This window comes from Geotrypetes seraphini, chromosome 4, assembly GCF_902459505.1.
Source record: "Geotrypetes seraphini chromosome 4, aGeoSer1.1, whole genome shotgun sequence".
NCBI classification, from domain to species: Eukaryota; Metazoa; Chordata; class Amphibia; order Gymnophiona; family Dermophiidae; genus Geotrypetes; species Geotrypetes seraphini.
Window position 1 is genome coordinate 99460467 of NC_047087.1, and position 14614 is coordinate 99475080.

Consider the following 14614-nt stretch of genomic DNA (forward strand, 5'->3'; position numbering starts at 1 on the left):
CACACATACTTTTCTCTGTCGCCGCACTCTTTGACCAAAAGATTTGTAAGCCTGCAACCACGTCAAGGTAGACTCTTTCAGCAGCTCCCCTCCCTCCCCCTTACCTTTGTGGCCAAGTCAAAATGATCTACCAACAATAAAATTTTAAAAACACAAAGCATGCTGTACGCAGAGAAAATGTTAATTATCATTTATATTCCGCGGGTTTTCAAAGAGGTCAAGGCAGATGACTTTATGCAATGTCACCTCAGTAACAACTATACAAAAATAGACAAATATTCCCCCTCCCTTTTTACTAAACTGCGATAGCGGTTTTTAGCGCAGGGACCTGCGCTGAATGCCCCACGCTGCTCTTGAAGCTCATAGTCTCCCTGCACTAAAAAACGCTATTGCGGTTTAGTAAAAGGGGGCCATAGTGCAAAATATATATAAATTCTCAAAACGGACACATTTTGATCACTAAATTGAAAATAAAATCATTTTCCTACCTTTGGTAATTTCATCAGTCTCTGATTGCACTTTATTCTTCTGACTGTGCATCCAATATTTCTTCCCTTTTTTCAGCCTCCTGTATGCTTTCTCTCCTCCAGATCTCATTCCCTCCCCAAACTTTTTCTTTGTTTCACCCTGCCCCCTTCTTTCTTTTTCTCTCTTTCCATACCCCCTTTCATTCTGTATGTCTGTCTTTCTCTCTCTCTCCGTGCCCCATTTTTCTTTGTTTCACCCAGCCCTCTTTCTTTTTTTTTTTTTGGCTCCCTGTCCCCCCCTTTCTTTCTTTCTCCTTGCCCTCCCCTATGCCACCACCATTGGGAAAATGCTGCCACCGCCACTGGGGAATAGGCTTCCACTGCCGCTATCGGGAACAGGCCGGCGCCGAGTTCGCCCTGCTTCTCTTCCCCACGGGGCTGACCAACTCTCGCCACTCGACGTCAATTCTAACATCGGAGAGGACGTTCTGGGCCAGCCAGGCAGCGATTGGCTGGCCCAGAACGTCCTCTCCGACATCAGAATTGACGCGGATGGCGAGAGTTGGTCGGCCCCACAGGGAAAAGCAGGGAGAACTTGGCACCGGCCTGTTCCCAATGGCGGCGGTGGCACTCAAGTGGCTAAAGAGACGCAGTTTGCCAGCCTAGGGAGAACACTGGAGGGTGGCCAGCTGTGCACCCCCTTGGGGTGTAAAACCGGGGCAGCCCGCCCCCACCCCCACCTTGGTATGCCACTGTCTGTACCTCACTCCCTCCCTATGACCAAAAATTCTCCTTTCTTCTATTCCCCGTGTACACAATCATCTCTTTCCCTCCCTTCCTCTCTCCCAAGTCCTTGCCTTCTGTGTCCAAAAACACATTCCCTACCCCACCTCAGCATCTCTTTCCCTCCCTTCCTCTCTCCCAAGTCCATGCCTTCTGTGTCCAAAAACCCATTCCATCCCCCACCTCAGCATCTATTTCCCTCCCTTCCTCTCTCCCAAGTTCATGCCTTCTGTGTCCAAAAACCCATTCCCTCCCCACCTCAGCATCTCTTTCCCTCCCTTCCTTTCTCCCAAGTTCATGCCTTGTGTCCAAAACGCACTCCCTCCCCCTTTTGTGTTCCCCGTTTGTCTCCCAGCCCATCTTAGCAACTTTCTCAGCAAAATGTAGCTCGAGCCGCGTAGGCTTGTCTTCTATTTCCTGCCTGTCCCGCCGTGCACACATAGCCGATCGGAAATCTTCCCCGACTTCAGCGCTGATGTCGGAGGGCGGGCTTTGCTTAAGCCCTCCCTCCGACGTCAGCGCTGACGTCAGGGAAGATTTCCGATCGGCTGTGTGAGCAGCAGGGCAGTCGGAGTAGAAGACGAGCCTCGCGGCTCGAATTATAGTTAACCCCGCTGGTCCCCCATCGTCCCCGTTCAGCTCTCTCTCCTGTGCACCCCCTGCCCTGATGGCGGCCCTGCGCGTGCCAGCTGCAAGGCCTTCGCGTGCCACAGTTGGCACGCGTGCCATAGGTTCGCCATCACTGGCCTAGGTGAGCCCAGGTGGGCCTGGGCCCATCCAGTTTGGGCTCAGACCCATCCACAATTCTGGCACCTTTGTTGTGGCCAATGGGGATCCCCAAGTCCTGACAGCTGGAAGAGGTTCCCCAGCAGCCAGAACAGGTCAGTCCTCTACAGCCAGAGGTACTGTTCATGCATTTGTAACAGCATGGAAAGATATGTACTATACAGTACTTCTCTGTGCAAATATTTCCTGTGACAGTTTACCAACTATCAGCTCTTATCTAATGATGGCTAGTAGCGCTCCTAAGTGACAGCTTTGCAAAAAGTACTTTATCAGTGCTATGGTTTTTCTGCAGCCTTAGCTGTTTACAATCCTGTTAGAGCTGCACCTCTAACTTCTGGTTTCCTGTTTTGAGCTCTCTGCAACTGCTTGAGTCAGGGAGCTTCAAAGGGAATTGTGAGAGCCTTAAAGACTTAGGGCTAGATTCACAAAGCAAACCGATCGTGCACCGATTGGTTTGCGACCCCTTTACTATCAAATTTACATCCGGCCTGATTCACTTACCTCTCCTGTGATCCTCTTCGAATCTGTGCATGCAAATTGGACAGCGACCCGATTCACCACACCAAATTTCTGATCCGACTGGGCTGGCCAATCACCTGAAGAAGCGACTGCTGGGGACCAGTCGAAAATGTCTTTCCGACTGGAAGCCCTGCTCTCTGCCCTGCAATGTGTCCTGCCTGCTTGCCCTGAATGCTGCCCGGCTCTGCCCTGCTTCTTATCTCCTGCTGCTCGTCTTTATGATGCTCTTCTCCTGCCACCCCAAACTACTGCCTGCCCCGAACTGCCATGATTTCCTGCCTGCCTGAACTCTCCCACCCTTCTCCGCAGTGCAAGCCCGTGGTTTTAACCCGTGGGTTCTAAGCGGGTTAAAAACACGGGCTCCATTTATCTTTTTATTATTAGTGAGAGCGGCAGCTGGCAAGAGCGGGACCAATTTTCTGGGAGCCACGCAGGTTGGGGTCAGTGGAGGTGGCGGCGTTTCACTCTCCCCGAAGTCCTGCTGCCCAAAACACATAAAAGTTAAAAAAAAAAAAAAAAGATCGCTGCTCCTATGGTCTGCGCACACGCGATCCATGCAGGCAGATGGGGGCATTCCTCCAATCGCCCCCATCTGCATATTTTTGTTTTCTGAATTGGTCGGACCTGCCAGGATCGGGCCCAATCTGGCAGGTTAGTAAATTCTGGCCTTACTGCCTCCAATAGCTGTCAGAGGTCCATGTCAAGGTTTCTGGTAATATCTGGAAGTGGATCCTAGTAGAAGTCAAGTATCACTTGGATTTTCTAAAGGGGTGGGCTAGTGGTAGTAGCTACACCCCAAAGAAGATTTAAGAACTGCTTTTTGGTGCCAAAATTGTCTTTCGAATTCTCTCCTGCTATCTGACCATCCATTCTGAAGAAGAATACCTTTATTTGCCTATGCCTGAAAATTATAAATTCAGCCTATCTATTATTACAGGCACTTGCTATAGTAGGGGAACTCGAGAGCCGTATTCCAGTCGGGTTTTCAGGATTTCCCCAATGAATATGCATGAGATCTATTTGCATGCGCTGCTTTCAATGCATATTCATTGGGGAAATCCTGAAAATCCGACTGGAATTCGGCTCTTGAGGACCAGAGTTCCCTACCCCTGATATAAATACTGTGCAAATACTGGTACCAGGTTTCTGCCCTAAAGGTCTGGATTTACAAAAATATATTTCTGTGAACAGCTTTTACATCTGATAAGAACTATGATATTTTGATCCTACTGGAACAATCGACTAACTCATTCCACCTCAACCAGGCACAGGAGAACCCACTCACTACTCACATACCCACCAACCAAAAACGTCAAACGAAGAAAACTATAAGACAATCTAATGGCCACCAAAGCAGCAAAACTAGACAGACAAATCACCAATCTGCTGTCTTCGACCACAGACTACAAAACCTTCAAAAAATAAACTAAAACCCTACTCTTCAAAAAAATACATAAAACCTATTTAACACGACCAGTTCCTTCCCAAACTCTACCTACCACAATCTCTACCCCTTTCAAATCTAAAATGTTTCCAATTACCCAACATGTATCACCTCAAGTCCCGACAATTCTTATGTAATTCCTATGACAATTCTTATGTAAAGTTACAACTCTTGTAACCTTCTGGTAAATCTTCTGTAATTCGCCTTGAACCGCAAGGTAATGGCGGAATAGAAATCACGTAATGTAATGTAATGCAATGTATTTAGCATCTGAAATACCATCAGCCTAACTTTTCATTTTGTAACTCCTTTGTTTTGGTGGAGAATGGATATCCACTGTATATAAGTTGAAACTGGTTTTTCTATGTAACTGTTTAAGGAGAGTTAGGCTTACCAGATTTTTTGTCTGGAGAAACCCAGACACATGGACCCACCCCATTTTGCCCCCTAGCCATAACCCATTCTACCTCTAGCCCCGCCCACTCCACCTCTAGCCCTGCCCTGTTCTGCCTCTAGCCCTGCCCCCACAAAGTTTCATCTTTGTTTTACAACCTCCTGGTCGCATCTGGATGATCTCCTAGCATACATAGATGCATGTGACATCATCCGTGCATGCTCAGAGGCCCTTCAGACTCAGCTGGGAGGTCGAGGCTTTCCAAAACCCAGACTACCAGATTTTGGAAAGTCTGTCTGGGCACCCAGACAGTCCTCTAAAAAGAGGACATTTCCGGGTTTTTCCAGACAACTGGTAGCTCTGAGGAGAGTTCCTCTTTCATAAACTTAGAGAGTAAAGTAAAGTTCAAGATTTTGGAGTTTAACATCTGAGTGTGGTCTACCTTCTTGGAGGGAGTGAGTGGACAGTCTGATGCGAGCTTGCAATGGCCTCCCTGGCCCTGGTCCCGACAAACAGATTCTTTGTGTACCCCTTCTGCCACCATCCTGGCAGCGTCTAGGCAAGCGCCTAGCACCCATTTAACCAGGAGGCTTACATATTGCTGCTGTGCATGAAAAATGAAAGGAACAAGCTCTGCCTCAAATGTATTATTCCCAATAATGGAATTTGTTGTGCCAGTTATATCCAGGCAATGGAACCAAAATCGAATGAAAAAAGGCACAGTAAAAGATATGGTTGGCTTTATATATTAACTGACAGATCTATCCTGGCTACTTCAGTACTGGGAAGGTTGGGTTCCCCTTTTGGTGTTTCTTTTTAAATTGCTACTTTACCTTTGCCATCTTTCCTGGGAATCATCTCTTTGCCAAGCATCTGCATCTGTGGGATTTCCTTTCCATAGTGGGGCAGGTGAGGGATTTCCTTTCCGTACTGCAGATGGGGCATGTCTTTGCCCAGTGTCATGTGAGGCAATTGCTGTCCCAGGGCTTGATACTGGCGGGGCACTTGTGGAGGTAATTGTTTCATGCCATAGTAAGCACCCCCTTGGGTAGATCTCAGTAACAGCTGAATTGTCACAGCCAGCAGGAGCAGTTGCACAGGGAATTCATGCAGAGCCATATCCTATGGGAAAAAAAAAAGCATAAAAAGAAAAGCATAGACAATAAATGCCACAGTGGTTAGATGGCTAGAGGAATCTAACACGATTTAAAGATGTAATTACAGAGAAGATGAGAACCAAAGAAATAGGCTAAAACAGGGGTAGGGAACTCCGGTCCTCGAGAGCTTTATTCTAGTCGGGTTTTCAGGATTTCCCCAATGAATATGCATTGAAAGCAGTGCATGCAAATAGATGGCTCTCAAGGACTGGAGTTCCCTACCCCTGGGCTAAAAGAATATGTAATCTTTTCAGAATGTCTGGAACCCAGTTTTGGGCGTTTGTGTCTTATTAGTCAAGGCCAGATTTTAGGTAGATAATAATTGACCAAAGTCAGTAGAATTTCAGACTATAAAGGCAGCAGAGATGCAACCAGATATGGCACGTTGGGTGGGCCTGAGCCCAAAGTGGGTGGGCACACAATTCTGCACCAGTGATCCCCCAACAAATAAATACCTAAGCTGACAGGGAGCCCCTAAGCTCTGCCAGCTGGAATAGGTCTTCTGGCGACCAGATCATTGTTCTACTTGCTGCAGTCAGTGGCAGTGTCCACATGTTGCTGCTGCGCTGGCCTTTCCTGTCTCACATATGCTCAGTTTTTGCGTGCGCTTGGGGGGTGGGGAGGGAGCACAGTGCCAATACATGAACAGTGTCATTGCCTGCAGCGAGTAGTGGGGGATGACCTGTTCTGGCTGCCAGAGATTTTGAGCCTCTTTCAGCAGCCAGGACTTGGGGAGCCCCACCAGCCATAACAAAGGTGCCAGAATTTTAGATGGGCTTGAACCCAAACTAGGTGGGCCCAGGTCCTCTCGTGCCCATATGTGGTTATGCCACTGCTATAAAAACCAGAACTACCTATGTGAAAGGTTAGTGCTAAGGTATAAAAATGTACGTACTGTTGCTTATGTGAGGTTTAACTGCATAGAGAAAAGGAGAAAAGAAAATAGGCATGGGAAAAACAGGGGGAAAGGTCATTATCACATGTCTAAAGTTTGATGAGTTTATAACCATAGGCTAAATTTAAGATTTTCATAATTGTAATGTTCATTTTAAAAACATAAATATGAATTATAACAGTAAGAGAAGCTAAAATTGTAATTTAGGAGCCACGATAAGGGGCTTTGCATTAATTTAGAACTTAATATATGATAAACTGTGCATTACAGGCCATATTCTCTAAATGTCGCCTACATTAGGTGCTGCTAGGCGCCCTAATTGTGGCCGCCTAGCATCGCCGAAGTTTGGGATCCATGCCTAACATATTTTTTTAATTGGCTTGGCAATTGACCACGCTGGTTTTCAGCCAGTCAAACCTCTCCCCCCAATTAAACAATTTAAGAGTTTGGCGCTGAACTCTTAGGATGCCTAGTGCCGCCAAAGTGGAGGCACCTTCCTACGCCTAAGGACGCCTAAGAATGCCTATCTCAAACACTAGGTGTGGTTAGGAGTTGTTAGGCATGGTTGACTTAGGAGTTGTTAGGCATCTGACATAGGTGCTGCCAAATAAAGGTGGTAAAATTTCCTTTAGATTTTTACCTCTAGTGTATGCAAATTGTGGTGGTGCTTGAAAAATATGGTGAAATATCTTGTATTAAGTACATATTTTTGAATGTTATGGAATTGAAAGGAAAACTGTACTCCCTATTGATTTAGTTAGCTATATTTCTTATTTTTTGATTAATAATTTAATAAATTCAACAATAAAAACTTTAGGGTAGGAAGGAGTATTTGAAGAAGATGATTACAACACATGCATTCAGAATGAAGACTTGAAATAACATCTAGGTTTTAAGAGGCCTCTTTACTGAGAATTATGCATATTTATGATACTTTAACCTCATTATCAATTATAGGGATGAGTTCTAGATATATATATTTTTTAGTTAGGTAATGGTGTATATGTTTAAAATAAATGAATTAAAATACTAAATCTTTAATAATTTAAAGCACTTTTTGTTCAAAAGTAAAATTGTTAAATCTAAACATTTATAAATTATCCCCCCAAAAACCCTATTGTGTTAGTTTATATAAATCTAAGTGTGGGTTGGATAATCTATAAATTGATCCGTGTATGTAGTCTGAGTTTCAATATATGTTATAGGATTAACGGTTGATACTTGGGTTAAGATTTCATTTACATAGCTGTGAGCTGTGTTGTTGGATTTTATTAAGAGTCACTCGTTCCCTTTTTACATCATGAATGAAGAAACTACTGACGCACATACTCTTAGTTTTTCTGATGCACATCTAAGTGATATTTTAACGGCCCCACATTTCTTTACCAATGATCAGAGTAATTTGTCACTAAATATATGGTCACAACTTGAAAGAATTCAAAAACGGGCTATAAGAACAGAACTCCATGCTCTAACATTAATTGAATATCTGAGAACGAAACAGATCCTGAGAGGTCTTAGAGTGTTAAAGGAACCTCATCTTTATAGAGAAGACACAGAGTTTGTTATGAATTGGAATCACATTTTAAATAAATGTGGTATAAATGATTCTAATAGTAGACCAAGCTCAAAAAACATCCACTATTTTAAAATCTGAGATTGACCAACTATTGAAAGATGTTGCAGAACAAGTCCTCCTGAAGATATAGTCTCAAAATTAGATCAAATGAATCAACAACTTAAAGACTTCAGGGTTTCCCTCAAGAAAACAAAGTTGGATAAATTTAGGAGGGATGAAAGGGACTATGAACAAAATCTAGTCTATTCTTGGACCCGAAATCCCAATATTAGGTCCTCACAGTATAAAGGACGGAAGGTAACTTTTGATACTAGCATGAGTGCTTCCAGTGATGAGGATGCTCATGTTAGGTAATACAACCTTAGATCATATTGCTCAAGGTAACACACAAGGTTTTTTTAGGTCCTACCACACGAAATCAAACCAGACGGGGGTTCCAACAAACACCCTTTCCCATACATCCAGTTCCACAACCAACACGGCCGATCACTCGATCACGCCAGAGATGGCAGTAATAAATATATCATCTAAATCTTTAACACAAACACAAATTGGTATATTTGAACGGGGATTATCGTTCGTGCCAACCACGCGAATGGATAATTTTAAAATCTGTGAAAGTTTGAAACGATTTTTCCGTGTACTAAGATTGAGAGTATTTTTCAAGAACAATCCTCATCAAACAGATGAATCAAGAGTACAGGGTCCTTCACAATGGTTACCTCCAGGAGTAATAGATCCGGTTGTGGATACTTTTCAAAAGTTGGTCATACAAGACATTGAAATGAATTGTTCCTTTTCGTCAAGAAACCAAAATCTGACCAGATCAGAAAAATTGGCCCTTACTGAATTACAAAGGGATACATCTTTAATTATTAAAGCAGCAGATAAGGGTGGTTTCATAGTGGTTATGGACCGTGACAAATATGTACAGGAAGTAGATAGGCAACTTTCAGATAGGGTTTTTTATAGTCCCTTAGATCACAATCTATCTGCAGATATAAAGAGTGAAATAGATAAGGTATTAACAGAAGCTCTAACTGTGGGTTAAATTACCAAAAAAGAATTTGCCTTTTTGACAGTTTGACATCCTATAACACTAGTACTATATTTGTTACCAAAAATACATAAAAATCTACATAATCCACCGGGCCGCCCTATTATTTCATCCAAAGGGTCATTACTTGAACCTTTGTCCATAAACGTAGACACGTTTTTACGTCCTTGTGTACCCCTCATTGTATCTCATATCAGGGATTCCACTGACTTCATGCTAAAGTTAGATCAATGTTGTATATCTGATCAGGAACAGATATTACTAGTAACAGCTGATATAGAAGCATTGTATACCAACATCCCGCAGGAGGGAGCTTTACAAGTAATACAAGTTCTTGACAAGAGACTTGCACCAGTTCAACCACCGACTTCTTTTATCTTAACATTGCTCGAATTTGTTTTAAAGAAAATTTTTTTTCTGTTTCAACATCAATACTTTTTGCAAATAAAGGGTACAGCCAAGGGGGCTATGGTGGCCCCAGATGTAGCAAATCTATACGTGGCAATCTACTTCCTGGCAATCTACCCCTGGTAATCAAATATATGTTTTTGTTGTCTGGAGAGGGAATACGACACAACTGGATGAATTTTTTATATGGATCAATCAATGTGATAGTAATTTAAAGTTCACTTTTCAATCACATCCGAACCGAATATGTTTTTTGAATTTGTTAATTTCTTGTGCGCCCGAGGGTTTTGTTTATACCATCTTTAGGAAACCGACAGACAGGAATACTTTATTACATTACACTAGTCATCATCCTTTACATTTATGACAGAATATTCCGGTTGGACAATTTCTGTGTTTAAAAAGAATCTGCTCCACGTTATATGAGTTTCAAATACAGGCTAATATTTTGAAACAAAGGTTTTTAGCAAGGGGGTACCTGTAGTCAATCATTAAAAAAGCATATAAACGGGCAAGATGGGCTGAGAGATCTTATTTGTTACAACCCCAACAACACCTTGCCACTGATCGAGTCATCTGTGTGCTTCCGTATATGGCTGGTGTACATCTAGTGAGGAAGAGTAACCTGAAATTTTGGCACATAATGCAACTTCATCATATTTTTCAGCACCACCACAATTTGCATACACTAGAGGTAAAAAAAACTAAAGGAAATTTTATCACCTTCATTTTTTTGTATTACACCTGCCTCTACAGATGAAGCTACCATTGTGGGACACTTTCCTTGTGGAAATTGTAGTCTCTGTAAGGTTTCTTTTGCAGGACGGTGTTTATGACTTAATAGAAAGAGAATTACTCTGAACCACAGCTCAACTTGCACAACCTCACAGGTGGTATATGCTATTTGGTGCCCCTGTGATTTAGTTTATATCGGTGAAACAACACGTGCTCTCAAATCACGGTTAATAGAACATAGATCACTTTTAAAACAGGGTGACATCGCAGCCCCGTTAGTTGCACATTGTTTAGAGGCAAATCATAGTTTTGAAGATCTTAGGTTTACTGTTCTTGAAATGATGATTTTATCTGAGAGAGGTGGAGACATCAACTCGATTCTTTTGAGGAAAGAAAAATGGTGGATATTTAATTTAAAAACACTAAGTCCCCTGGGACTTAATAGAGAATGGGATCTATAATAATGGGGTTGTTTTAGTCTACAAAGAAATATTTTAATATTCTGTTTTACATTCAATAGTGCATATCCACTTTGTATTCAGTTGAAATACCCTCCTTGTCTTTGGTTCTATATTTGAGCGCTAAGACACTATTTCATCTTTGAGTGTCATGACGTTATTCCGTTGTTACAAAGTTGCTCGTAATTTAGTTACCCCATTCTCGGCGCTGTACTTGAGCGTCATGACATCATTTCATTGTTGAACGTCATGATGCTCGCAATTGAACTAATCTTTAAGAAGTCATTTGCTTCTATAAAGTAACTCCACAGTGAGTTTGCTTATTCAAGCAGACAAGCTCGCAAAGATTGAAGACAAGGTACTGTGTGTTTGTGTGATAGGTTTGAGGCTTACATAATGGAGTTAACAGTACAAGTAGTTTAAATCCTTTTTGAGAATGGTAACTTCAATTTGTGGTAGGGGTTGTGGTGAGTCATTGTCTGAATATTTGGAATGGGTAGCTTGTTAAGAAGAAGAAAATCTCTCTATATATGTGTGTTCAAGTAGGTTGAGTTCTATAGCACGCCTTTATTGAGGGAGCTTTTATAGTTTAAGTGAGTTCAGTTTAGTTATTTTATTGTTAGAAGTCATGAACACTATAATGTTATTTACTTTAACAAAAGCCTTAAACTGAGTGGTCATAAGCTAGTTGGTTTTGACAACGTGTTTTAAACAAGTCTTTCTTTTGTAGTGGTACAACAGCAAGATTGTCCTCCGAGGAAGGCTTCATTAGCTGAAACGCTTTAAATTTAGCAAAAGTGTCGGGCAGTTTATGGTCCCCCAACGTTGGCTTTGGCTGAGAAGCCACTAAGATAAGTGTTGTTGCTCTTGTATTAAGTACATATTTTTGAATGTTATAGAATTGAAAGGAAAACTGTACTCCCTGTTGATTTAGTTAGCTATATTTCTTATTTTTTTTTATTAATAATTTAATAAATTCAACAATAAAAACTCTAGGGTAGGAAGGAGGTTTTGAAGTAGATGATTACATCACATGCATTCAGAATGAAGACTTGAAATAATATCTAGGTTATAAGAGGTCTCTTTACTGAGGATTATGCATATTTATGATACTTCAACCTCATTATCAATTATAGGGATAGTTCTAGGTATATATTTTTAGTTAGGTAATGGTGTATATGTTTAAAAAATAAATGAATTAAAATACTAAATCTTTAATAATTTAAAGCACTTTTTGTGCAAAAGTAAAATTGTTAAATATAGGCATTTATAAACTATCAAAATAAAACCCTATTGTGTTAGTTTATATATATCTAAATGTGGGTTGGATAATCTATACATTGATCCATGTATATAGTCTAAAACTCCAAATAGTACCAACATTCCATGCTACCGATCTCCCATGTCTTTCTCAAAAGCAGACTATGGACTTTTCCTCCAGGATCTTGTCCAAACATCTGCACTAGAGGCCAACTGAATTTTGATTTCGGTGCTGAAACTTTCAGATTCAGTCTTATTTTGGTTTCAGATGAAAATGTCAGTGCATGTTAGGCTGAAAACAAATTTGTGCTGTGCAGCCTACAACCCCACTCCCTCCCTGAGTGCAAGGTGTCCTCCTTGACCCACATAATGGCCCTCCCCCTCTCCCCCCCCCCCCCCCACCCAGCTACTATATTGTTTGTGGTCTGGTGGCTACTTAGAGCAGGAGTGATCCCTACTCACTCCTGCCTATGCCAGTTCCACTGACAAAATGGCTGCCAGAACCTTCTATGGCAATCTTATGAGATTGGAGCAGTTTTGAGACTGGAACCAGCAAGACCAGGAGCAATTGGGAATAGCACCTGCCTCAGCTAGGTGAAGGGGAGATTATGGGTGGAGGGACTCCTATTCAAAGCAGTGGGAAGGGGCTGCTTCTCTTTGCGGTGTGGGAGAAGGATGTGTGTGTGTGGGGGGGGGGGAGCTGTTCCCATTCAGGAGCCAAACCAGTTTCGGTTTGGGCTATCCCATGCACACTCATTTGGCCAAAATCAAATGGTGAATTTTACCCACAGATTCAGTTTCATGCAAAACCAAAATAAACTGGTTTTGGTCACTCTCTAATCTGTATGTGTGCTGGAATGTTATTCTGTGCATATAAATCAGTATTGCAAAAGTGTTGTGTTCAGAATAACGTTCCAGCACAAGCACAGATCTGTGGCCATTTTGCCAGTGAGACGAGTCTCAGAGCTGCAGGTTGTGTTATGCAGGGAACCCTTCCTCAAGATCACGGAGGTGGAAGTTTTTTAGGTTTATAAGAGCCTTCTTAGGTTTGTAAGACTGTGGGCAAGTTTAGCAAAGCAGCCAGTGCTGCCCTGCAATTTAGGGCACCAGCCAAGGTCAAGTTCCTCCAGATTCTGGCAGCCAGAAATCATTGCTGCAATGCCATTCTGTCATTAGCACAGAACCGATTGTCTGCGGGTCTGATGCTTTCTTCTAGGTTAGTGCTCAAGGTCTGCACAGGTCCTATTTGCATACTATTTTTATACTACATTAGCATATACAAGCTTGCTGCATTGACCTCTGGGTACCTCCTGAAGGGATTTGAAAGAATGCAAATGTTCAGCTTAATGTGGCTGTACTTCACATTTCGACTTGGAAGCTAACTCAACTGTTTATAGCAATGCCAACTTTTCCTGCATCTCTTAATCTGGGCTACAAGGAAAGAGACCTTTGAACTCCAGCTGTTTCTATTTCTCGGCGTGTTCCCACACAAATGCTCTTTTCTCTTCTAAAACCCAGATTCAAGACTTCTATAACTGATAAAGAAACCCAAGCCAGGCCAATATTTTTATGCGTCAAATGATTGTCCTTGATTTCACATGAAGCTGTTACCAAAGCTATTGTTACCATGATAACATTTGTCTGACAGAAGACAAATTAGTTTGGATTGTGAAAACTGACAAGATTAGCAGGCAAACTATGAAGGTCATAAGGTTGTCTATGGAAGAAGCAAGAGAAAATCGTTGAAGAGCCCGTCCAACCACTGACGCTAGCAGATGCTTGTAAAATCTGGCTGACACTATTAGAGACATTTTTACATGACAGTGTGAGAATTCTACTTTGTTCAACCATACATGGTGAAGTGAAGCACTTCCAGCGCTGTTGATATCAAAACAAAGGGCTAGATTCACTAAGCAAACCGATTGGTTTGCGAGCCCTTTGCGACCTGATTTCCCTCCAACCTGATTCACTAACCTGCGTACTGATCCAATCCCAATCCGTGCATGCAAATGAGGGGAATCGGCATGAAAAGCAGGAAGGACGCGATTCACTAAACTTTCTTCTGGCTGGCCGATCAAAAAACTAGCAACTGGTGAGGACCAGTCGCTTGTGCTAAAACCCTGCTGTCTGACCTGATTCTCCTACTCTGGCCACCCTGCTCTCTGCCTGCAATCGGACACGGATCTCAGGTTAGTGAATCTAGCCCAGAGTTGTGCCATAAAGGAAACTATGGGCTAGATTCACTAACCTGAGATCTGGCCTGCATGCAAATGGAGGCGATTGTTGGCACGTCCCCCTCAAACTGCACAGATCGCTGGAGAGTGATCCTTGAGCATATGCAGACCTTCTTCCTTGACTGTAGATGGTCTGCGCATGCACTGGCCTTTCGTGCTTGGCAGAGCTTTTTTACTTTTTTTTAACTATTTGACTGTTTTTTTTTATTTCACGAGCCCAAGGTTTTAACCCGGGTTAAAACCACGGGCTCGCACTGCGGGGAAGGCCAGGCGAGTCGGGGGATGAGCAGGGCAGGTGATTCGGGGCTGAACAGGGCTGGAGAGTCGGGGCAGAGAGCAGAGCAGCCAGAGCAGCCAGAGCAGGAGAATCGGGGCAGAGAGCAGGGTTTTAGCACAAGCGACTGGTCCTCACCAGTCGCTAGTTTTTTGATCGGCCAG

The 14614-nt window shown here is 42.6% G+C and overlaps 1 protein-coding gene across 1 annotated transcript in view; it reads right to left on the reverse strand.

Annotated features, from left to right (window-relative positions):
* Positions 1 to 14614, reverse strand: part of COL8A1 (collagen type VIII alpha 1 chain) — a 192387-nt gene that overhangs the window by 11986 nt on the left and 165787 nt on the right. The window contains exon 3 of the mRNA XM_033943072.1: positions 5227 to 5515. Within this exon, the coding sequence (XP_033798963.1) occupies positions 5227 to 5512 (286 nt within the window). The 5' untranslated portion in view covers positions 5513 to 5515. The remainder of the gene's footprint in view (positions 1 to 5226; positions 5516 to 14614) is intronic.